At 38.4% G+C, this 26,639-nt stretch overlaps 1 protein-coding gene across 2 annotated transcripts in view; it reads left to right on the plus strand.

Annotated features, from left to right (window-relative positions):
- The first annotated feature begins 295 nt into the window (after positions 1–295).
- The window catches only part of DDX52 (DExD-box helicase 52), a 192,296-nt gene continuing 165,952 nt past the window's right edge, over positions 296–26,639 (plus strand). The window contains exons 1-4 of one of the 2 annotated variants that reach the window (XM_053706886.1): positions 296–428; positions 2,414–2,645; positions 10,789–10,931; positions 15,917–16,102. In XM_053706886.1, coding sequence (XP_053562861.1) covers positions 342–428; positions 2,414–2,645; positions 10,789–10,931; positions 15,917–16,102 — 648 coding nt within the window. In that variant the 5' untranslated portion in view covers positions 296–341. Of the gene's footprint in view, positions 462–2,413; positions 2,646–10,788; positions 10,932–15,916; positions 16,103–26,639 lie in introns of both variants that reach the window. The other variant, XM_053706888.1, reaches the window with a different exon arrangement.

The following is a 26,639-nucleotide window of genomic DNA, read 5'->3' on the forward strand; positions in this document are numbered from 1 at the left end:
TTACTGTTAAATCCCCTCCACAATTTCTTACAACACAGCAAGGTCCCTGTAATTCATTTTGTGAACGCTTAGTTATGAGAGGATATTTATCTAATTTCATTGTTGGGGAAACTTTGTGAAATTGTAATATGTATATCCAAAGTCCAAACTGCTTAGGAAGCATGTAGTTTATTGAAAAAATATTTATGCCAGTACAATATTGCCCACAATACTAATGGCCGCCACGTTTTCTGGGGTTTCTAGCATACTTCCGCTCTTACCTCTGGCGTACAGTTGCTTTTTCAGGAAGTTCAGATACGTCATCCGATTTACCCACGTGTTATTGGAGTTTATGGATTGAAATGGATACTTATGATTTATTTCGAAAATTGGGATCGGGAGCGAGATTTGATTTGAAGCGGTTCAGTCAAGATGCCGAAAAGTTCAAGGTGTGTGTGGGGTGCAGGAAATAAACCTGCCAGGTATGCATTAGTGGGTACCACTACCTTAATATGTCAGAATGTGAAAACAAGGTGTTGGGGTAGATTTTTGCTTGCTAGACTGGAGGCCAGGGTGAAGATACTGAATATATTTCGTTCCTGGGATACACATCTGCTAGGCTATAGGGGTTTCCTAGGCAAACAGCCCTGCAAGGCTGTTTTAGTCTTTATTAATAGCAGAGTAAATAGTTCTGCAACATTTGACAGAGACTATGCTGCTTATATACATCTGCGAAGTTGTAGCAGTGTGTACAGTTTTGACAAGTTGTAACGAAATGTATGGCCTGTCCTGTTGGAGGGTGAATGTGGTGGGAGCTCTGTTGGAAGGTGGTAATTTTCATGGTGTGGGAGCAAAGATCTGTCAATCTGGGAAGAGAAAGGGATGAGTGTCTGTATTTGTGACATTGGAGTTAGAAAGTGCTGGGTAATAGATTTGTCGGGTTGGAGTGAGAATGTTCTGAGTTCATGTTGGTGTTCATTTGTTGGTTAAAGTACAGTATTTGTAATGGGATCTATAGTATATATCATATGCTGGAGAGAGAACGTGTGTTTGTGTCTGTAAGGTTAGAGGAATAATTGGCGAGTGCAAAGATATATCAGTGTTGAGCCTCTGTATTTGTCAGATTTGTGAAGGAAAGTGCATAGATCTAACAAGTTAGAGTATCTGTAAAGCTGGAGGAAGAAAGTGTAGGGTTCTTTAAAGGGATAGTCTAGTCAAAATTACACTATAATGATTCAGATAACGCATGCAATTGTAATCAACTTTCTAATTGACTCCTATTATCAATTTTTATTCATTCTCTTAGTATCTTTATTTGAAAAAGCAAGAATATAAGCCTAGGGTCCAGCCCATTTTTGGTTAAGATCCTGGGTAGTGCTTTCTGATTATTGTTTAAATGTAGTCAGCAATCAGCAAGTGCTAGCTAGGTGCTGAACCCAAAATGGGCTGGCTCCTAGGCTTATATTCTTGCTTTTTCAAATAAAGATACCAAGAGAACGAAGACAATTGATAATAGGACTAAATTAGAAAGTTGCATAAAATAGCATGCTCTATCTGAATCACGAAAGTTTAATTTTGACTAGACTATCCCTTTAATGTTTAACATGTCAGGTTAGAGCATTGGTTTTCAAACCTGACCTCAGGCCTCCCTAACTGCTGTCTCGTAAAAACATGGCCTGATTGGGAGGTTTGAGGGCAGGTTTGAAAACCAGTGGGTTAGAGGGATAAGTGGTTGGGTGCATAGATCTTTCAGGTCTGACAAAAAAGTTACCTGTCAAGTTTATAGATTGATATTACGGGATATAGAAATCCTGTAGGCTAAAAAGATAAATGTGTACTTCTGTAAGGCTACACAGCAAATCTGCCAGGTATTAGACCTGTCATGCTGAAAGTGAATGTAAATTTTGATGATAAAGTGCCTGTTTTTTAAAAATTTGATTAAAAAGAGGGGCACTTTAATTCATAAAAATTTACATTTCACTCATGTTGTGAAAATACTTACCTTTTAATCCTGACAGTCGCTCCAGCTTCCCCCGGTGGTCGCAAGCCTCTTCCTACGTCAGAAATGACGGATCGGTCATCCTCCAATCACGGCTTCCCGGGGGAATCAGTGTCTGATTCAACGCCGTTATTGGAGGAAGCCAGATTCCTCATTTTAGACCCAGGAAGAGGCTTTGCAACGGGCGGAGGAGGGGATGCAGTGTCTGTCAATATTAAAAGGTAAGTATTTTCACAACACAAGGGAAATGCCAATTTTGATGAATTTCAAAGTGCCCCTGTTTTTAATCGAATTTTTAAAAACCGGGCACTTTATCATCAAACTTTACATTCAATTGAAGGAGAATGGTGCTGGGTGAATTGACCTGTCAGGCTGGTGGAAGGAGTGATTAGATTGCTTATTTTAATGGATTTTCTCTTTAATTTATATCCTTAGCTGACAAAAACAACAGATAGCAATTCAGATCTTCTTGGTACTTCAAAGACTCTTGATTTCTTTGGAAAACAGTCCAAACAACTTTCTGAAAGGGCAGCCACAATTGTGAATGGAAAAGCAAAGAAAAACAAAAATCCAGAGAAGATTAAAAAGGAAGAAACAGTAACTACAAATAAAGAAAAACAGAGAAGCAGGGACTTGGGGCATACAAAAAAGAAACGGAAAATACAAGGTTAGTGTTACATTGTATGGAATTCCATGATTAATTTACTTGAAGGGAAATTTGATTTTCTATTACTTTTTTATTGATGCAATAGTTTTTCTTTTTTCTTTTTTAAGCCCATAATAAGAATAACTGTTTTTGTGTCTTCTAGCTTCAATATTAAAGGGACACTGAATTCAAATGTTTTCTTTCGTGATTTCTGAGCATGAAATTTTAAGCAACTTTCTAATTTACTCCTATTATCAAATTTTCTTCATTCTCTTGGTGGCTTTATTTGAAATGCAAGAATGTAAGTTTAGATGCCGGCCCATTTTTGGTGAACAACCTGGGTTGTTCTTGCTGATTGGTGGATAAATTCATCCACCAATAAAAAAGCGCTGTCCAGAGATCGCAGCCTGCTCCTTGCCACCTATGTGTTAATGGGGTTGTTTATTGTTTCTGCAGGATTCATGTTCCGTCTGTGTCATAAATTACAGTACGTTTACATTGCATAGCTGTTCTAGCGAAGCGTTAATAAGGGGATTCATTATGTTAAAGGACCAGTCAGCACAGTAGATTTGTATAATCAACAAATGCAAGAAAAAAAGACAATGCAATAGCACTTAGTCTGAACTTCAAATGAATAGTAGATTTCTTTTCTGACAATTTTAAAAGTTATTTATTTTTCCACTCCCCCTGTACCATGTCACAGCCGTTCACAAATGCATACACGTACCTTGTGACAGCCATCAGCCATTCACGAATGCATACACACTTATTCTTGCACATGCTCAGTAGTAGCTGGTGACTCAAAAAGTTTAAATATAAAAAGACTGTGCACATTTAGTTAATGGAAGTAAATTGGAAAGTTGTTTAATATGGCATGCTCTATCTGAATAATAAAAGTTTAATTTTGATTGAGTGTCCCTTTAAGTGTAAACCCTTGTTCAGGTCTTAGCTGTGAATTAGCATGGTTGTTGCCCTAACTTGTCAGCACTCCACCATGGGGATATGATGTATTACTATGCTGCTATCTAAAATTTCTTATAAAGGGCTTACAAAATACATAGAAATGATAACCAATTAGTCTGAGAATCACAGTTGTATTACATGGAAACTTGTATAGATTATTCCCTTGTCTCGCTTTAATTAATTTCCTAGAGCAAACAGTGCACATCATTTATGTTCTTTTATCTTATACAGGTAGCCCTCAGTTTACACCGGGGTTAGGTTCCAGAAGGAATGGTTGTAAATCGAAACCGTTGTAAATTGAAACCCAGTTTACAATGTAAGTCAATGGGAAGTGAGGGAGATAGGTTCCAGGCCCCTCTCAAAATTGTTATAAGTAACACCTAATACATTATTTTTAAAGCTTTGAAATGAAGACTTTAAATGCTATACAGGATTATAAACCTAATACAATAATCACACAACACAGAATATATAATTAAACTAAGTTAAATGAACAAAAACATTTGCTAAACACTGCTTCTCAATGCTTTTCAATAGCAGTCACATGACTGAAAAAAAGGTTGTTATTCTGAAACGGTGTAAATTGAACCGTTGTAAAACAAGGGCCACCTACACACACACACACACACGTGGCCCTCGGTTTACGCCGGTTCAGTTTGCGTCGTTTCAGAATAACAACCTTTTTTTTCAGTCATGTGACTGCTGTTGAAAAGCTTTGGAAAGCAAAGTGCTCTAATTAAAATAGCCAGTAGGTGGAGCTGTCCGTTTGTTTTGCAGCAAAGTTATGCAACTTAACAGCCTTAAATTGATCTGTGTACAGTACACAGATCAGACCAGATCTATCGAGCAACAAGTTTGAGCAGCCACTTCCCTATTAACTTCCTGTCCAGCTGCTTGAGGTGAGGGTGCCTAACTGCTTAATCACTGCAGATTGAAATGCATAGAATAGGTTCAGACCCAATATTATCTAACATGCTAACAATGCAGAGAACTGATTGCAGAAAAATGCAAGCAAAAAACATGTTTTGTTCATTAAACTTGGTTTGATGATGATGCAGTCTGTTGTGTGATTATTTAATTAGGTGCTGTTAGCAAATGTTTTTGTTCATTACACTTAGTTTGATGATGATACAATCTATATTATTAGGTTTATAATGCTGTTTAGCATTTAAAGCTTTCAAAATAATGTATTAGGTGTTACTTATGACAATTTTGAGAGGGGCCTGGAACCTAACCCCCTCACTCCCCATTGACTTACATTATAAACTGGGTTTCAATTTACAACGCTTTCGATTTACAACCATTCCTCCTGCAACCTAACTCCGGCGTAAACTGAGGGCTACCTGTATGTGTGTATATGTGTATATATATATATATATGTGTGTGTGTGTGGCTTATACTGCTTCATTTGTTAATCATACCACTGTTAGAATGACTGTCCAAGAAAACATGACAATGTTGTGTGGCATAAGACCTAATAACTGGCTAGTGGCTACTATTTAATCACATCACAGACAGCAAATTTTATTTTAACTATTTTGTGGTTTGTATTTTTATGCTCCAAGAGTGTATTGGACCTTGAGAAACATGTACATTAAGATTCTGTAGTGTTAAATAAACTTTAGAAATTTTTTTTAAATCGCAATTTTTTTTTATTTTTTTTTTGCCCATATCGCCCAGCCCTAGTATGTATGTGTGTGTGTGTATTTTTTTTTATTTATTTTTTTATTTGATTTGTGGGATTTTAAATTACCAACAAGGAAGAACATATGGAAAAAATAACAGCAGGGAAACATTATTAAATACCTCAAAAATCGAAAATATAACATTAACACATTATTAAATTATGTACTGTACCTAACTGCACACGTTTTAAAAGAAATGATATATAAATATGCGCAAAATAGATACCTAAAAACGCATTTTTAATAATCAAGACATGGCGGCGTAAATATTTATAGGGATGTACAGGCAGTCCCCAGGTTACGAACAAGATAGTTTCTGTTGGTTTGTTCTTAAGTTGAATTTGTATGTAAGTTGGAACAGGCACTTTTTTTTTTTTTTTTTTAGGTAAAACTCTAGCCAAACTATTTTTTTTTTTTGTTTTGCGATCTGTGCCCCTGTTAAGGAAATTTCACATCACTTTCTGTCCTTGTGACGATTGGATTTTGAGTTATCCTGGAAAGAAAGATTGTTGATAAAGCTCTATTTTCTCCCTTTGTAAGTACGAGTTGTACTTAAAGGGACATTAAACCCAAATTTTTTCTTTCATGATTCAGATAGAGAATACCATTTTAAACAACTTTCTAATTTACTTATATAATCTTATTTGCTACATTCTCTTGATAATCTTTCCTGAAAAGCATATCTAGATATGCTCAGTAGCTTCTGATTGGTGGCTGCACGTATTTGCCTCATGTGATTGGCTCACCAATGTGCATTGCTATTTCTTTAACAAAAGATATCTAAAGAATGAAGCAAATTAGATAACAGAAGTAAATTGGGATGTTGTTTAAAATTTGTATTCTCTGTCTGACTCATGAAAGAAAAATTTTGGGTTTAATTTCCCTTTAAAGTGAAGGTCAATTTTCATGTGAAAAGTGTCTGGTTTTTAAAAAAAAAACTTTTAAAAACAGGGGCACTTTCATTTATGGAAATTGACATTGCACCGTATTTTAAAAAATACTTACCTTTTTCTTCTGAAATGCCGGATCGCCGTTCTGAAACGATGCCCCCGCTGCTTCTACCTGGTTTACTTACCCAGCAATGACGAAACGGCTTCCTCCAATCAGAATGCTGGAATCGTCACTGCTGACGTGTGAAGAGGCTTGTGACGGGCTGGTGAAGCACTGGAGCGGCTTCAAGAAGAAAAGTTAAAGGGACATTATACACTCATTTTTTCTTTGCATAAATGTTTTGTAGATGATCTATTTATATAGCCCATAAAGGTTTTTTTTTTTTTTAAAAATGTATAGTTTTGTTTATTTTTAAATAACATTGCTCTGATTTTCAGACTCCTAACCAAGCCCCAAAGTATTATTTGAATACCATCAGCTACCTTCTCCAGCTTGCTCCTGTTTGTGTAAAGGGTCTTTTCATATGCAAAAGAAGGGGGGAGGGGGGGTGTCTTATTTCCCACGTGCAGTGGGCTTTCCAGCTACCTTTTCAACAGAGCTAAACTAAGAGGTTCTAAGTAAGTTTTTTTTAAAAATTTTAGGGAGTAAAGAGGGAGTAAATGCTTTTTCCGACAGGCAAAATTTATCATTATTACACCCCAGCTCGACTTTTACTAAACGCACAAAGTTACGTCTGTTTTTTTTATAAATTCAGAAGCACATTCTCTGTAGGCGAGCTGGGGCGCAGTTACAGGCGAAGCACATAGATAAGTTCGCCTAGCCTTTGATAAATTGCTCCCTAAGTCTAATCTTTTAGCAACTCCTTGGAGATGCTAGAAACCAGTCAGTTTACACATTTATACTACATGTAAAATATCTTGAGATTTATAGCTGAATACATTGCACTACACTGTTTTTGTTATACGATTCTTAAAAGGACAGTAAACACCTTCAGCTTTTTTTATAAAAATGTTTAGTGCTGCAGAATGAAACAACTTTAAATGTATTTTTTGGATATGCAATAGCAGATTTTGCTCATTAAATACTTAAATATGCAATAGCAGATTTTGCTCATTTAAATACTTAAAGGGGCACTAAAGTCAAAGTTAAACTTTTATGATTTAGATAGAGCATGCAATTTTAAATAACTTTCCAATTTACTTATTTTTTAAAATTGTTTTGTTCTCTTGGTATTTTTTATAAAAGAGTAAAACTAGGTAGGCTCATAAGAGCTCAGGAGTGTGCATTTGTCTTTTGTACTCTATGGAAGCAGTGTTTTGCAACTTTATTTGTAGTGTTACATAACACTTCTGCCATAGAGTGCTAACGACACGTGCACACTCCTGAACTCTTATGAGCCTACCTAGTTTTACTCTTCAATAAGATACTAAGAGAACAAAGCAAATTTGATAACAGAAGTAAATTGGAAAGTAGTTTAAAGCTGCATGCTCTATCTGAATCATTTTGACTTTACTGTCTGTCATGGATACCAGGCTGCAAGGGTTAAACCTCCAGCCCCTATTACCTAGCCCCCTCTTGTTTCTCAGCGGATTTGGGTTTTTTAGAGCAACCGCAATCTCCCAGACCTTTTTGATTTGCTTTGTTTTATGGTTTACACATGGTCATGAAAGAGCTGGGCCCTGACTGCCTAGTCCCTCTACGGCCGGCCACATCATCCTGTATCCCTGGTGTCCTTTACCCCAGGTCGCTCCAGCGGCCCCTTGTCCCATAGCTCCGCTCTTTTGGGAATTGGTAACCCTTGGGGAGGGCAAGATGTAGGGTGATTTCTGGAAGGGAGCTCCCTTGGGAACCGGGGGTTCCGGATCCCCCTCTACAACCACTACTCCCCAATGGCCTTCCCTGTGTACGTTTAATCACCCATAGCTCCGGCCCCCAGCCATGGATCATGTCGCTTTTTGTACTGTAGCAGCTGGGGACCGAGGGCTTTCTCCCGGGATCACCTCGGAACCACCATCACTATACCGCTGGACAGTATGGAACAATGGACTCTATGGATTGCGCCAGCCTGTCTGGAAGGCTCTTATCTTGATGAGGCTCTTATCTTGATGAGATTGTGTATAAAAACTGTGTGTTTTCCCAATAAAGATGTACTTTGTGTTTTCATCTGAATGCTAGTCTGTCTAGTTATTTGTGTGAGATTGCCTAAAATCACTTTTTATCTGCTACACAGCGGCAGGTACAGGAAGGATCCTTTTGGCGGAGCTACCCAGTTGGGGTAGCCGGAGTCCGTCACACTGTCCCTTTAATTGTTCTAAAGAATACACAAATTCAAATGGACTGAGCCTGCAGAAGTAGCTGCCAGCTTAATATTATCCATCTTTCCCCCCCGTGAACTTGGTTACTGAAAATATGAATACTTTAGTATTAGCTATAGCTAAGTGGTGGCTTAAACTGACAGAACCAGCTATTTTAAATTTCAAAATAAAGATAAAGGGGCTATGTGTAAACAATTTTATACACACATAAGTGTGTAACATATATAATTGGGAACAAACATTTACAATACAATGTCCTTTTAAAGGCAACATACAACCCCACCATTTTCATGTTTTGTGGTTTAGCACTCTCATGGAAGGTGCATGTTTATATAAACTTCAAATACGCAATTATTTAAGTTTAGTTGCACAAACAACTTTACATTAGATCACCATACAGCAGAGACATGAGCCTGTTGAACATTGAGAACTGATTTGAAAATTTGGACGAGTTAAGAACTGTGGGGTATGAGGGAAAAAGGGTGGTTAGTTTAAAAAAAATAACTAGAGGTTCTCTAATTTGAGGGCCCAAAAATCCAGCTCTGAAAAGAGCCAAATGCTGTGGCCGTTGTGCACCGTGGCCGGACTGTTATCGGACGGACATTTGTGTGACGTGTAATATTCCGACAGACAAATGCCCATCGAATAACAGTCCGGCCGCAAGATGATTAGATAGATGCACAGACCGAGAGCCACAAGACGTGCGGGTTGGGACCCATGGTTAGGTTCCCAGAGGCGGTTGCGGCACCTAAGGCTGTAAATAGAACAGAGCACTTTGGACCGTATCTGCCCGCGGCCGAACTGGGAACATAATTTCTCAGAGCTTCGGCATTCTGTTTATCGGCATTATGTCCGAGAACTGTTGTGCACAGAATACAACAAATGCACATGTATACTGATTTGGTAAACCATGAAAGCTTAAACAAAGAAATAACTATCAGAGAAGTTAAAAGATATCTTACATGCTGAGCATTTTTTTTTTTTTTTTTGTCTGTAAAAAATAAAAATAAATCCATTATGCTTTAACCCCTTGAGTGCTAATGATGGCTCTGAGCCGTCACAAATTGTCAGGTGCTAATGACGGCTCAGAGCCGTCACTAGCACTCTCCCACTTTGAGGGAGATCTGGGGGCTCCCACTGGCTCCTACCCCGGCGATCTGGCCTGCATAGTGACAGGCATCGCTGGGGCTTCACGTTATGCACGGTGACGTCACCGCGCAACTTTATTTAACATGAACAATGATAAATATAGGAGCAGGGGGCATGCTGCTTAGAAGCCTGTATATCAGGCATCTAAGCAGCTACAGACCCCCAAGACCCACCGTTGGAAAGGTAATCGCCTAACCTTTCCAACAGTGTAAGTCTTGGGCATCTGAAAAAAAGAAAAAAAAAAATAATTAAAAAATATATCGAATAAAAAACTCCCTTTAAAAAAACCTTAGCACTCAAAGGGTTAAAGGGATATAATGCCCCAATTTTTCTTTTGTGATTCAGAAAAAGCATACAATTTAAAAAAAAAAGTTTCCAATTTTACTTTTGTTATCAAATTTGCATCGTTCCCATGGTATTCTATGTTAAACTGCTGCCATATAGTGCTCCAGACACATGCATGCTCCTGAGCATTTTTTGACAAAAGATACCAAGAAAATGTTACAATAGAAGTAAATTAGAAAGCTGTTTAAGATTGCATGCTTTATTTGACTCATGAAAGAAAAAAGATTGGGTTTCATGCCCCTTTAATTCGACCCTGTTGACTCTGCTCAGTAAGATTCTAAAAATAATCTATTGTTTGAAACTATAGCAAGCCAGCTTAAAGGGGCAGTATACACCAATTTCATTTAACGGCATGTAATACACTACTATAAAGAATAATATGCACAGATACTGATTTAAAAATCCAGCAAATAATCTTTTTAAAAACTTACTTAGAAGCTCCCAATTTAACGCTGTTAATGAGATAAGCCTGGAACACCCACTGAAAGAGACTGAGAGCAGACCCTCCCCCTTATCTGCATATGAAAAGACCCATTATACAATTCGAAGTTCGTATACATCGTTATACATCTAAAACTTTGGGGCTTGGTTAGGAGTCTGTAAATCAGCACAATACTATTTAAAATTAAGCAATACTATACATTTTTTGCAAAAACAGACCCAGATAGGCTATATAAATGGATCATCTACAAAACATTTATGCAAAGAAAAATCTAGTGTATAATGTCCCTTTAATAAATAACATTATTGTGTGTTCTAGTAGATAATCACTACTTTATTTTTATTTTATTTTTTTAAAATTTTTGGTTTCTTCAGAGGCTGACAATGAAGAAAATACCATTGCAGAAAATGATTCTATTCTCTGGATGTCATCATTAGAGGCTAAACTGAAAGATAATGGGGAGAAGAAACTCAAAAAACTAAGTTCTGAGAAGCTAGAACAACAAAGGATTGAAAAGGTACTATAATAACAAACATACTATGGCCGGTTATAATAAAGTCACATAGTTGAGATTCTTCTTAGAACTGCATTTTTGGGCCTTTTTTTATGTAAAGAGTTTCATCTCAATACTAAATCTCACAAATGTGTATACACTGCAAAGTGATGGCAAATCCTAGCGATTTTGAAATTCTAGAATTTACCAGTGCTACAAATAAAGGACTTTCAGTCATGAAGTAGTAAAAACTTCATGCTGACAGTTTCTTTGTCTGCAGCTTATGCCGTGCTGAGCGCCTCAAGCTGCCCACGGCAGACCGCTATTTTATCATTGAGGTGATCTTAGCCAATAGTGTGCTAGATATCCGGCATAATGCCGATTGGCCCACACGACTATTGGCTAAGAGTTTGTAAACATCACCTCATTGAAAAAATAGCGTTCTGCCATGGGAGGCCCGAGGTGCTCGGCACGGCATAAGCTGCAGGCAAATAAAGTAAATTACAGCATTAAGTTTTTTTTTTTATACTTCATGACTGAAAGTTCCCTTTATTTGTAGCACTGGTAAATCCTAGCGGTTTAAAAACACTAGGATTTACCATCACTTTAAGCACTAAATACATTTTATAAGCATAGTATTAAGCTTATTCTCCGCCTCCCTCTAGTTATGGGCACGGCTTTCACTGCATTTCAGTCAGACTTTCCTTCAGATACCTGCAATGAAACTTAGGTTCTAAAATGTCAATATTCATTATTAGAGGGCGGTGCATGAAATGTATTTTAGTGTTTAATTTCCCTTTAACGTGTTTTGTTTTTTTGTGGTGCAGTTACAAATAAAGCCACCTAAGGAAGTTAGTTCAAGTGTATAGTTGTGCGTATAGATGTTCAAATTATTAATATTATAACAGGATTTTTTTCTTATTGCTTTTCACATTCTTCTGCACAGTTATATGAATCTACATGGAGTAAGAGAGCTCTTGCTGCAACAATTTTGCTGAACTTTCCAAACACAAAGCAATTTCTTAAAGGGACATAAAACAAAACAAACTACGATGCACATGAGTGGATTTTAAAAAGAATCATGTTTCCATTATACATGTATTTTCAAAAATATTCCTAGTAAAAAAAAAAAAAAATCACTGTTTCAGCTATAGCTTTTTTTTTTTTCTTTTAAATGATTTTTATTGATAGTTTTACATGTAACATGAACAAAAAAAATGCTGAGACCAGAAATTATACATCTACAGATAAATTTACTGCATTTCTTAACTAGTCGTTTCAGAAAAAATAACTATAGAAGAAAAAAAAGGGGGGGGGGTAAGGGGAAAGGAAGGGGGAAAGGGAATCATAGAGAGGATCAAGGGGGCAAGGGATAGAGGGACACATTAGAAGAAAAAGGACGAGGTATATAGAAGAGCCTCTTTGCATTTAATTTAGTTGAAGATAGCAGAATGTGTCCAGGATAATTATAAAATCTAACATTATACAGTTAGTGAAGGGATACCACTATAGGTTCAGGATGGTCTTTGCGCCCACAAAAAAATATCTAGTATAAAGTCTTTCTTTCCTAAAAAAACGTAATGTCTTTTTTCCAGGGCTAGAATATGTGTTACTTAAGTTTCCCACTGGTTAAAAGTGTGGGGGGGGGGTGTTTGTTTCCAAAATCTAGGTATAATACGTTTGGCACAAGTGAGCATCCATTGTAGGAGTTTTTTGCGATAAATACACTGTATTTTAGGGACTATGTTTAGTAAGATCATTGATGCTGAGAGAGAAAGTTGTGTGCTTAAAGTAAGATTTATGCAACGCTCAATTTGAGCCCAAAAATCTGAAAGTTTGTTACAGGACCACCATATATGAGAGAGCGTGCCCGTTTGCCCGCATTGCCTCCAGCAGCTAGAGTTAGCTCCTGGGTATATTTCATTTAATTATTGGGGTGTGAGGTACCAACGTGAGATGATTTTATAATTAAGTTCAGTCAATATGAGTGAGGTTGAAGATAAGTGGGTCATGCAAAAGCCTCGCAACCAAGCGTCATTCGGGATCTGGACCTGAAGTTCAGCTTCCCATTTAGAAGTATAGGAGGGTAACCTAGTTGTGTGTGCAGCCCTTAGTAACTTATGTGTAATGGAGAGGTGAGACTTATGGATATCTTTTGTAAGGCATAGTTTTTCGAAGGGATTAAGTGGGCGAATGCAGTCGTTTCTGTGAGGGCCTGTAAATATCGCTTGTCGGATTTGAAAGTAGGAGAACCAGCTGTGGAAGGGGGAGCCTATTGAATCCCTCAGAGCAATTCTATCTTTCATTAGAGATGAATCTATAAGTAGAAATATAGGCATGTTTTTATAAGGAGCTTCCTCTGCTTCATACTTAAACTGGTGCTGGGTAAAGAAAAGAGTATTATTCAGTAATGGGGTCATTGGTGAGATTGGTGTGGAGAGGGTATTAGGGTGTTGGATAAGAGAGTCCCAAACAGTTAATGTAGCCTTAATACATTCGTTAGCTTTGATCATAGGAGGTCGGTAGGGTTTAGGAAGCCAGCATATGTCTCGCATACCGCTTTGATTAAGTAAGACTGCTTCTATTTGGATCCACACTTTGGAGGGGGGGTTATGATTCCATAAAACTATACGTGTCAGGTGTGTTGCCTTCTGGTATAGCACTAAATTTGGAACGTTTAGGCCTCCCTCCACTTTTCTCAAATACATGGTGTTGCGTGATACTCTCGGCTTTTTATATGCCCAGATAAAGGATTCTAGTTGGGTCAGCTATAGCTTTTATTGTACACAGAGCATATTCCTCATGCACCTTTATTCAAACACTTTGCCTACTAAAAGGTCTGGAACGGGGTATGTATTTATAAACAGTAATGTAGTATGTGCACAGTGCATATATACATATGCCCAGAAAAACAGTCACTTAAGTCACATCTTTTTTACTAAAAGTGGTTTCACTAGTATGTATTAATTGCAAAACTGCTTATATTCTAAACTGAATGTGTTGTAGTAGTTCAGGCTGTATGAATATAAAATACTTCCTTTGCATGGGCAAAGAAAAACAAAATGTATGCTTACCTGATAAATTTAATTTATTTCATGATAGTGAGAGTCCATGAGCCATCACATGTGGGATTTAACTCCAGTCAACTAGGAGGATGTAAAAACACCCAACATAACACAGAGTTTTTAATCCCTCCCACGTTCCCATAATCCCTCATTCATACATATGGCCAAATAAAGAAGCATATTGGAAAAGTAGGAAAGATAAAGTAGTAAATAAAGTGCAATTTTCTAGAACTTTTGTTGCAGATGAATATCAGCAGTGATTTCTGTAAACAAAATTTATGCTTACATGAAATTAATTTTAGAGTCATCACATATGAGATTAAAGTCCCGTCTAAACACGAGGATGAAAAAACACGTCCAAAATAATAAAGCTTTAAAGGAACAGTCTAGCCCAAGATAAACTTTCATGATTCAGATAGCGCATGTAATTTTAAACAATTTTCCAATTTACTTTTATCACCAATTTTTCTTTGTTCTCTTGGTATTCTTAGTTGAAAGCTTAACCTAGGAGGTTGATATGCTAATTTCTTAGACCTTGAAGGCCACCTCTTTTCAGAATGCATTTTAACAGTTTTTCACCACTAGAGGGTGTTAGTTCACGTATTTCATATAGATAACACTGTGCTTGTGCACGTGAAGTTATCTGGGAGCAGGCACTGATTGGCTAGACTGCAAGTCTGTCAAAAGAACTGAAAAAAGGGGCAGTTTGCAGAGGCTTAGATACAAGATAATCACAGAGGTTAAAAGTATATTAATATAACCGTGTTATGCAAAACTGGGGAATGGTTAATAAAGGGATTATCTATCTTTTAAAACAATAAAAATTCTGGTGTAGACTGTCCCTTTAATCCTTTACACCTTCCCATGATCTTTCATTCATATTTATGACCAAAGAAAGGAGAATTTTATAAAGAAGGAAAGAAAAAGCAGGCTAAGTGAAGTACAAACTGGTACCGCTGCCAACTGTACAAAAAAACAAGGGAAGTCTAGTGGACTCTCACCATCATGTATGCATTGGGTACTTGCTGCTAATTTTATCAACCTCGGAAGGATGAAAGGCTGAGTGGACCTCGCCACTCATATTTTATAATTTTTTTATAGTAAATTATAAGATATGATGAAAATAATGGTATCTTTAGAAAGTCCATTTAATGGCGAGAAAAACGGTATATAATGTGTGGGTACAGTAAATGAGTAAGAGGAAAATTACAGCTAAACACAAACACCACAAAAATGTAAAAATAGCCTTGGTCCCAAACGGACAGAAAATTTAAAAAGTGCTGTGGTCATTAAGGGGTTAATGCTATTTCTAAAGCAAAATGATAGCAGAATGAAGCAATTTGTTTAATAGAAGTAAATTGGACAGTTGTTTAAAATTGTATGTTCCATCCAACTCATGAAATAAAATGTAAGGGTTTTCCTATCTCTTAAAGAGGGGATGTACAAATGGAAACTAGACTGCTTTCTTTCATGTCTAAATTGTTGACCTTGAATGAGGATTTCTGTGGCTATATTTAATGTTAAAGGGACATGAAACCCAATTTTTTTCTTTCATGGTTTAGAAAGAGCATACAATTATAAACAACTTTCTAATTTACTTCTATTTTCCATTTTGCTTCATTCTCTTGCTATTCTTTGCTGAAAAGCATATCTAGATATGCTTAGTAGCTGCTGATTGGTAGCTGCACATAGATACCTCCTGTGATTGGTTCACTGTGTGCATTGCTATTTCTTCATTAAAGTATATTTAAAGAATAAAGCAAATTAGGTAATAGAAGTAAATTGGAATGTTGTTTAAAATTATATTCTCTACCTTAATCATGAAAGAAAATGTTTGGGTATAGTGTCCCTTTAAGTGATCTTGGAACAGTAGTAAAAAAAACTTTTTTAGGAAATCTCAAAATTGCTGCTAAAAGCTAAATGTCTTTGTTTATCACCATTCAGATAAACCACTTCAGGAACAAACATAAAATATATGTACAAGGAACAGATATTCCAGAACCTATTGTGACCTTTGAACAACTTCATGAAGAGTATAAAATACACCCAAGAATTCTGCAGAATGTGAAAGATGCTGGCTTCCAAACACCTACACCTATCCAGATGCAAGCAATACCAATTATGTTGCACGTAAGTAAGGATAGAGCATATATATTCTTCGCCTATTGAGGGGGGGGAAATATTTCTGAGATTTAAACATAAGTTTTGAAAAAATAAGATTGTCAAAGGGACATAACATCAAGTTTTTTTTACTAGTAAAATATATGTATTGAAACACAGCTTTGCTTTAGTTCTCTAGAAATAGGGATGTTTATCAATGAACATCCATATGCAATTAAACCTTACATTAATATTTAACATTTAAATAGTGAAATATTACAAAGCAGTAAAGTTCTGACTTTCATTACATGTTTAACAAATATTAGAAAGTTAAAGGACCTTTAAATACTGTAGATTTGCATAATCAACAAATGAAGTCAATGCAATAGCATTTGCTCTGAAACGATTTTTTTTTCTTCTAACAAATTTACTAACTTCCTTTAATTTGTTGGCCCCTTTCCCATGTGACCGCCATCAGCCAATCACAGACTTATATGTATACACTGAACTCTTGCACGTTTTCAGCAGGAGCTGGTGCCTCAGAAAGTGTGCGTATAAAAAGACTGCACAATTTTATAATTGCATTAAATTGGAAAGTTTCTTAACTGCATGCTCTGACTCTGAAAATGTAGTCTTGACTTAAAGGGGTACTAAATCCAAAAATTTTCTTTAATGATTCAGATAGTGCATGCAACTTTCTAATTTACTCCTATTATCAATTTTTCTTTGTTCTCTTGCTATCTTTATTTAAATAGCAGGAATGTAAAGCTTAGGAGCCCGCCCTATTTTTGGTTCAGAACCTGGGTTACGCTTGCTTATTAGTTGGCTAAATGTAATCACCAATAAGCAAGAGCTATCCAGGGTGCTGAACCTAAAATGGGACGGCTCCTAAGCTTGACATTCCAGTTTTTTTATATAAAGATAGCAAGAGAACAAAGAAAAAATGATAATAGGAGTAAATTAGAAAGTTGCTTAAAACGGATTGCTCTATCTGAATCATGAAAGTTTAATTTTGACTAGACTGTTCTCTTAAGACACTTTCTAATTTACTTCCATTATCAAATTTTGCAGTCTTTTTATATTCTCATTTTCTGGGGAACAAGATCCTACTGAGCATGTGCACAAGCTCACAGAGTATACGTATACTAGTCTGTGATTGGTTGATGTCTGTCACATAATACAGGGGGCCGGAAAATTGGAGAAAAAAATAATTTGTCAGGAAAAAAAATCTTTTTATTATGCACTTGTTAATTATGCAATTTTACTGCATTGAGTGGTCCTTTAACCCCCTTACTAGTATCAGTTGGTCAAGCTCCACATCTTGTTTTCTTGCGCTCTGTGTTACACATTGTGCATTCACAGATCGTGAGCTTGCTGGCTTTTTGACAGCTGTATAGTGCACTGCAGGCCAGAATGCATGATACTGAGTGGGAGCGCTACATTTCTGCAGTGGCATTTTTTATTTATTGTTTAACTTTTTAAAAGTGTGTACAAAAGCTACGGAAATGCACACCTCCCACTCTCTTTATTTTGTATGTTAACCTGATATACATGATACAGGTGTGAAAAAGTCAGGAACATCTGTGAATATTTGCCACATCTGTCAAACCGTGCAAGAATACCAAGGGTTACAATAAAACAATAACTCAAAATTGGCAGCAGGAGGAAAAGTCATAGCATAATGATTAGAAATCATTCTGTTCCTTTATCAGGAATGGGAAACCTTGGCCCTCCAGATGTTTCAGAACTAAATTTCCCATGAGCATCATGGGTAATGTAGTTCTGAAACATCCAGAGGGACAGGGTTCCCCATCCCTGCTTTTAAACTCTGAGTTCCTGACATGCTACATGCAAGCACTTCTGAAAAACGTCTGCATTTCCTTACCAAGAACTGCTCAAAGGTATATGAAACCACATTTTTTTATTTATGATTCAGATAGCTCATGTAACTTTCTAATTTACTCCTATTAACATTTTTTCCTTATTCTCTTGGTGTCTTTATTTTTAAAAGCAGGAATGTAAGCTTAGGAGCCAGCCCATTTTTGGTTCAGAAACCTGGGTAGCGCTTGTTACATTTTAGACACCAATCAGCAAGCGCTACCCAGGTGCTGAATAAAAAATTAGCTGGCTCCCACGCCTACATTCCTGCTTTTTAAAATAAAGATACCAAGAGAACGAAGACAAATTAGATAATAGGAGTAAATTAGAAAGTTACTTAAAATTGCATGCTTTATCTAAAACATGGAACAAAAAATTGGGTTTTATATCACTTTCAAAATACTGTGATCTTCTTATTTTCTCGGCACCCAGCCCCTACTACTGAGCGATTGTCTCATATGGTGTGTGCGTGACCCAAATGTAGTTTGTAAGTATAGTATGAAAATATGTATATATCAATCTATTTTTGTCCTGAAAATAATGCATATTATTAAAACACTATGCATTTATGTAAGTTTTATTTCTTTCATGTAATTGGCAAGAGTCCATGAGCAAGTGACGTATGGGATATACAATCCTACCAGGAGGGGCAAAGTTTCCCAAACCTCAAAATGCCTATAAATACACCTCCCACCACACCCACAATTCAGTTTTACAAACTTTGCCTCCTACAAAGGTGGTGAAGTAAGTTTGTGCTAGATTTTCTACGTTGATATGCACTTCTCAGCATTTTGAAGCCCGATTCCTCTGAGTACAGTGAATGTCAGAGGGATGTGAAGGAAGTATCACCTATTGAATTCTATGGTTTTCCTTGTGGGAAATCTTTTTCATAGGTTCTCTGTTATCGGTCGTAGAGATTCATCTCCTACCTCCTTTTTTCAGATCGACGATATGCTCTCATATTCCATTACCTCTACTGATAACTGTTTCAGTATTGGTTTGGCTATCTGCTATATGTGGATGGGTGTTTTTCGGTAATTATGTTTTCATTACTTAAGACACTCTCAGCTATGGTTTGGCACTTAATGTATTAATATTAAGTTCTAAATATATGTATTGTACTTATATTTGCCATGAGTCGGGTTTTATGTATATTTCCTTTTGCAGACTATTAGTTTCATATTAGGAAAATATTTTTCTTACCGGGGGTATAGTCTCTTTTTCAAATTGACTGCTTTTTCATTAAATTTTCGCAGACCAAATTAGGCTTGCGAGGTCGCAAATGCTGATGTTTATTGCGTCATTTTTGGCGCAAAGGTGACGCAAATTTGTCATTTCCGGCGTCTTAGTTGACGGCGAGTTTCGTTGCACAAGGTTGCGTCTGCAATGACGCGAGTGTGTCATTTCCGGATGTTGTCAGCGCCAAAAAATTTCATTTTGCGTTGCGCGTCACACTTGGCACCAAATTATTTCATTATTTAAAACCCCATTCCTATATGCCTCTTGCCTTTCAGAGGGCTATGCTGTTTGCATTTTTTTTTTCTCATTCCTGAAACTGCCATATAAGGAAATTGATAATTTTGCTTTATATGTTGTTTTTTCTCTTACATTTGCAAGATGTCTCAATTTGATCCTGTCTCAGAAACCACTGTTGGAACCCAGCTGCTGCCTGATAATACTTCTACCAAAGCTAAGTGTATCTGTTGTAAATTTGTGGAAATTATATCTCCAGCTGTGGTATGTAATAGTTGTCATGATAAACTTTTACATGCAGAGAATGTATCCATCAATAATAGTACAATGCCTGTTGTTCCTTCAACATCTAATGTACATGATATCCCTGTGAATATAAAAGATTTTATTGCTGATGCGATTCAGAAGGCTTTGTCTGCTATCCCGCCTTCTAATAAACGTAAAAGGTCTTTTTTAAAACTTCTCATAAAGTTGAAATTTCAAATGACCGACAACATACTGAATTATCCTCCTCTGATGAGGATCTATCTGATTCAGAAGATTCTAACTCAGATATTGACACTGACAAATCTACTTATTTATTTAAAATGGAGTATATTCCTTCCTTGTTAAGAAGTGTTGATTACGTTGGATATTGAGGAAACTAGTCCTCTTGATACTAAAACGAGTAAACATTTAAATTCTGTTTATAAACCTCCTGTGGTTACTCCAGAGGTTTTTTCCGTTCCTGGTGCTATTTCTGATTTGATTTCTAAGGAATGGAATAGGCCTGGTACTTCTTTTATCCCTTCTTCAAGGTTTAAAAAAAATGTATCCTTTGCCAGCAGTTAGATTGGAGTTTTGGGAAAAGATCCCCAAAGTTGATGGGGCTATTTCTACTCTTGCCAAACATATTACTATTCCTATGGAAGATAGTACTTCCTTTAAAGACCCTTTAGATAGGAAACTTGAATCTTATCTAAGGAAAACTTATTTATATTCTGGCTATCTTCTCAGGCCTGCCATTTGTATGGCTGATGTTGCTTCTGCATGAACTTTTTTGGTTGGAAGGTTTAGCGCAACAGGAAATGGATCCTGATTTGTCTAGCATTGTTCGCTTGCTTCAGCATGCTAATAATTTTATCTGTTATGCCATTTTTGATATCAAAATTGATTTAAAATCTATCGCCTAGATTTGGAGTTCTACGTTAGCCTTAAAAAGCAGCGTTAAGGGGTCCTAACGCTGCTTTCTCCTGTTAAGTGTGATCAGTCCACGGGTCATCATTACTTCTGGGATATTAACTCCTCCCCAACAGGAAGTGCAAGAGGATCACCCAGCAGAGCTGCTATATAGCTCCTCCCCTCTACGTCACACCCAGTCATTCTCTTGCACCCAACTAATAGATAGGATGTGTGAGAGGACTGTGGTGATTTTACTTAGTTTTTATAACTTCAATCAAAAGTTTGTTATTTTAAAACAGCACCGGAGTGTGTTGTTCCTTCTCAGGGAGAATTTGAAGAAGAATCTACCTGAGTTTCTGTATGATTTTAACCGGAGTAGTTAAGATCATGTTGCTGTTCTCGGCCATCTGAGGGGTGAGGTATACTTCAGATCAGGGGACAGCGGGCAGGTTCACCTGCAAAGAGGTATGTGGCAGCTTATTATTTTCTGAGAATGGAATTGACTAGAAAATACTGCAAATACCTATATAAAGTAAGTTCAGCCTTAAATGCAGTAGTAGCAACTGGTATCAGGCTGTCATGTATGTATATTTTCACTTCAGTATTCTGGGGAATGGCACTTCACTGGAATGATACTGTATGAATATAACCTTAGCCTATATTGCAGTGAGAACGGCTAGCAGTAGGTTTCTGTGACAATTTATTTATTGAGGTTAAACGTTTTGCTGGCATGTTAAATCGTTTAATTTTCTGAGGTACTGGGTGAAAAATTGTGTTGGGCACTAATTATCCACTTGGCGGGCATTTTATTTAATTTTTGACAGTTTACTGATCTCCCTCACTGTTGTGTGTGAGGGGGAGGGGCTTAATTTGGCGCTTTTACTACGCATCAGGAATTCAGTCACAAGTCTGTTTTTTCTTCCCTGCATGATCCGGTTCGTCTCTACAGAGCTCAAGGGTCTTCAAAACTTATTTTGAGGGAGGTAATCACTCACAGCAGACCTGTGAGATAGTGCTTGACTGTGATAAAGAACGTTCTATTCTGTACTTTTTTTCTGCCATTTAAGGGTTAGTTATCCATTGCTAATGGGGGCAATCCTTTGCTAAAATTATATTTTTACCGGAAAGAATTTGATTTTATAGTTTATCCGTTTTATTGTTTCTCAACTGTCATAACTTCTGTGCTTCTTAAAGGCACAGTACGTTTTTTTCATACTATTGAAAATGAAATTGAAAAGTATTTCCAAGCTGCTGGTTTAATTGCTAGTGTGTTTAACATGTCTGACTCAGAGGAATATCTCTGTGCTATATGTGCTAAAGCCAAAGTGGAGCCCAATAGAAATTTATGTACTAATTGCATTGATGCTACTTTAAATAAAAGTCAATCTGTACAAATTGAACATCATACACCATACAACGAGGGGAAAGTTATGCCGACTAACTTGCCTCACGTGTCAGTACCTGAATCTCCCGCTCGGGAGGTGCGTGATATGGTAACGACGAATACTTCAGGGCGGCCATTACAAATCACATTGCAGGACATGGCTAATGTTATGACTGAAGTTTTGTCTAAATTACCCGAACTTAGAGGGAAGCGTGACCACTCTGGGGTGAGAACAGAGTGCGCTGATAATGCTAGGGCCATGTCAGATACTGGGTCACAGTATGCGGAACATGAGGACGGAGAGCTTCAATCTGCTGGTGACGGTTCTGATCCCAATAGAGTGGATTCAGACATTTCTAATTTTAAGTTTAAGCTTGAGAACCTCCGCGTTCTACTAGGGGAGGTATTAGCGGCTCTGAATGATTGTAACACCGTTGCAATTCCAGAGAAGTTATGTAGGCTGGATAGATACTATGCTGTACCGGCGAGTACTGACGTATTTCCTATACCTAAGAGGCTTACAGAGATAATTACTAAGGAGTGGGATAGGCCCGGTGTACCCTTTTCCCCCCCTCCTGTATTTAGAAAAATGTTCCCAATAGACGCCATCACACGGGACTTATGGCAGACGATCCCTAAGGTGGAGGGAGCGGTTTCTACTCTGGCTAAGCGTACCACTATCCCGGTGGAGGATAGCTGTGCCTTTTCAGATCCAGTGGATAAAAAATTAGAGGGTTACCTTAAGAAAATGTTTGTTCAACAAGGTTTTATATTGCAACCCCTTGCATGTATTGCGTCTGTCACGGCCGCGGCCGCTTTTTGGTCCGAGTCCCTGGAAGAGACTCTTGACTCAATAACTATAGATGAGATTTCAAACAAGCTTAAAACACTTAAGCTAGCTAATTCATTTGTTTCAGATGCCGTAGTACATTTAACTAAACTTACGGCTAAGAATTCCGGATTCGCCATTCAGGCACGCAGAGCACTGTGGCTAAAATCCTGGTCAGCTGACGTTACTTCTAAATCTAAATTACTTAACATACCTTTCAAAGGGCAGACCTTATTCGGGCCCGGTTTGAAAGAAATTATCGCTGACATTACAGGAGGTAAAGGCCATGCCCTGCCTCAAGACAGAGCCAAACCTAGGGCTAGACAGTCTAATTTTCGTTCCTTTCGTAATTTCAAGGCAGGAGCAGCATCAACTTCCTCTGCACCAAAACAGGAAGGAGCTGTTGCTCGCTACAGACAAGGCTGGAGACCTAACCAGTCCTGGAACAAGGGCAAGCAGGCCAGAAAACCTGCTGCTGCCCCTAAGACAGCATGAATTGAGGGCCCCCGATCCGGGAACGGATCTAGTGGGGGGCAGACTTTCTCTCTTCGCCCAGGCTTGGGCAAGAGATATCCAGGATCCCTGGGCGTTAGAGATCATATCTCAGGGATATCTTCTGGACTTCAAATCCTCTCCCCCAAAAGGGAGATTTCATCTGTCAAGGTTGTCAACAAACCAAATAAAGAAAGAAGCGTTTCTATGCTGTGTACAAGATCTTTTGCTATTGGGAGTGATCCATCCGGTTCCGCGGTCGGAACACGGACAGGGGTTTTACTCAAATCTGTTTGTGGTTCCCAAGAAAGAGGGAACCTTCAGACCAATCTTGGATTTAAAGATCCTAAACAAATTCCTAAGAGTTCCATCGTTCAAAATGGAAACTATTCGGACAATCCTACCCATGATCCAAAAGGGTCAGTACATGACCACAGTGGATTTAAAGGATGCTTACCTTCACATACCGATTCACAAGGATCATTACCGGTATCTAAGGTTTGCCTTCCTAGACAGGCATTACCAGTTTGTAGCTCTTCCATTCGGATTGGCTACGGCTCCAAGAATCTTCACAAAGGTTCTGGGTACTCTTCTGGCGGTACTAAGACCGCGAGGAATTTCGGTAGCTCCGTACCTAGACGACATTCTGATACAAGCTTCAAGCTTTCAAACTGCCAAGTCTCATACAGAGTTAGTACTGGCATTTCTAAGGTCGCATGGTTGGAAGGTGAACGAAAAGAAGAGTTCTCTCTTTCCACTCACAAGAGTTCCTTTCTTGGGGACTCTTATAGATTCTGTAGAAATTAAGATCTACCTGACAGAAGACAGGTTAACAAAGCTTCAAAATGCTTGCCGTGTCCTTCATTCCATTCAACACCCGTCAGTGGATCAATGCATGGAGGTGATCGGCTTAATGGTAGCGGCAATGGACATAGTACCCTTTGCACGCCTACATCTCAGACCGCTGCAATTGTGCATGCTAAGTCAGTGGAATGGGGATTACTCAGATTTGTCCCCTACTCTGAATCTGGATCAAGAGACCAGAAATTCTCTTCTATGGTGGCTTTCTCGGCCGCATCTGTCCAAGGGGATGCCATTCAGCAGACCAGATGGGACAATTGTAACAACAGACGCCAGCCTACTAGGTTGGGGCGCTGTCTGGAATTCTCTGAAGGCTCAGGGATCATGGTCTCAGGAGGAGAGTCTCCTGCCAATAAACATTCTGGAATTGAGAGCAGTTCTCAATGCCCTTCTGGCTTGGCCCCAGTTAAAAACTCGGGGGTTCATCAGGTTTCAGTCGGACAACATCACGACTGTAGCTTACATAAACCATCAAGGAGGGACAAGAAGCTCCCTAGCGATGATGGAAGTATCAAAGATAATTCGCTGGGCAGAGTCTCACTCTTGCCACCTATCAGCAATCCACATTCCGGGAGTGGAGAACTGGGAGGCGGATTTCCTAAGTCGCCAGACTTTTCATCCGGGGGAGTGGGAACTTCATCCGGAAGTATTTGCCCAAATACTTCGACGTTGGGGCAAACCAGAAATAGATCTCATGGCGTCTCGACAGAACGCCAAGCTTCCTTGTTACGGGTCCAGATCCAGGGATCCGGGAGCGGCCCTGGTGGATGCTTTAACGGCACCTTGGACCTTCGGGAAGGCTTATGTGTTCCAACCTTTCCCACCCTTCCCGATGCTTCCTCGATTGATTGCCAGGATCAAACAGGAGAAAGCATCTGTAATTCTAATAGCGCCTGCGTGGCCACGCAGGACCTGGTATGCAGATCTAGTGGACATGTCCTCCTGTCCACCTTGGTCTCTGCCTCTGAGACAGGACCTTCTGGTTCAGGGTCCCTTCAAACATCAAAATCTAATTTCTCTGAAGCTGACTGCCTGGAAATTTAACGCTTGATTTTATCAAAACGTGGATTTTCTGAGTCAGTAATTGATACCTTAATACAGGCTAGGAAGCCTGTTACCAGAAAGATTTACCATAAAATATGGCGTAAATACCTATATTGGTGCGAATCCAAAGGTTACTCTTGGAGTAAGGTTAGGATTCCTAGGATATTGTCTTTTCTACAAGAAGGCTTAGAAAAGGGTTTATCCGCTAGTTCCTTAAAGGGACAGATCTCAGCTCTGTCCATTCTGTTACACAAACGTCTGTCAGAGGTTCCAGACGTTCAGGCTTTTTGTCAGGCTTTGGCCAGGATTAAGCCTGTGTTTAAAACTGTTGCTTCGCCATGGAGTTTAAACCTAGTTCTTAATGTTTTACAGGGTGTTCCGTTTGAACCCCTTCATTCCATTGATATAAAATTGTTATCTTGGAAAGTTCTGTTCTTAATGGCTATTTCCCCGGCTCGTAGAGTCTCTGAGTTATCAGCCTTACATTGTGATTCTCCTTATCTGATTTTTCACTCGGATAAGGTAGTTCTGCGTACTAAACCTGGGTTCTTACCTAAGGTAGTCACTAACAGGAATATCAATCAAGAGATTGTTGTTCCATCCTTGTGTCCAAATCCTTCTTCAAAGAAGGAACGTCTTCTGCACAATCTGGATGTAGTTCGTGCCCTAAAATTCTATTTACAGGCAACTAAAGACTTTCGACAAACGTCTTCCCTGTTTGTCGTTTATCCTGGTCAGAGGAGAGGTCAAAAAGCTTCTGCTACCTCTCTCTCCTTTTGGCTTCGTAGCATAATACGTTTAGCCTATGAGACTGCTGGACAGCAGCCTCCTGAAAGAATTACAGCTCATTCCACTAGAGCTGTGGCTTCCACTTGGGCCTTTAAGAACGAGGCCTCTGTTGAACAGATTTGCAAGGCTGCAACTTGGTCTTCGCTTCATACTTTTTCCAAATTTTACAAATTTGACACTTTTGCTTCTTCGGAGGCTATTTTTGGGAGAAAGGTTCTTCAGGCAGTGGTTCCTTCTGTATAAAGATCCTGCCTGTCCCTCCCGTCATCCGTGTACTTTTGCTTTGGTATTGGTATCCCAGAAGTAATGATGACCCGTGGACTGATCACACTTAACAGGAGAAAACATAATTTATGCTTACCTGATAAATTCCTTTCTCCTGTAGTGTGATCAGTCCACGGCCCGCCCTGTTTTTTATGGCAGGTCTAAATTTTGAAATTATACTCCAGTCACCACTGCACCCTTTAGCTTCTCCTTTCTCGTTGGTTCTTGGTCGAATGACTGGGTGTGACGTAGAGGGGAGGAGCTATATAGCAGCTCTGCTGGGTGATCCTCTTGCACTTCCTGTTGGGGAGGAGTTAATATCCCAGAAGTAATGATGACCCGTGGACTGATCACACTACAGGAGAAAGGAATTTATCAGGTAAGCATAAATT

This window comes from Bombina bombina, chromosome 3 (genome assembly GCF_027579735.1).
Source record: "Bombina bombina isolate aBomBom1 chromosome 3, aBomBom1.pri, whole genome shotgun sequence".
In the NCBI taxonomy this organism is placed as follows: domain Eukaryota; kingdom Metazoa; phylum Chordata; class Amphibia; order Anura; family Bombinatoridae; genus Bombina; species Bombina bombina.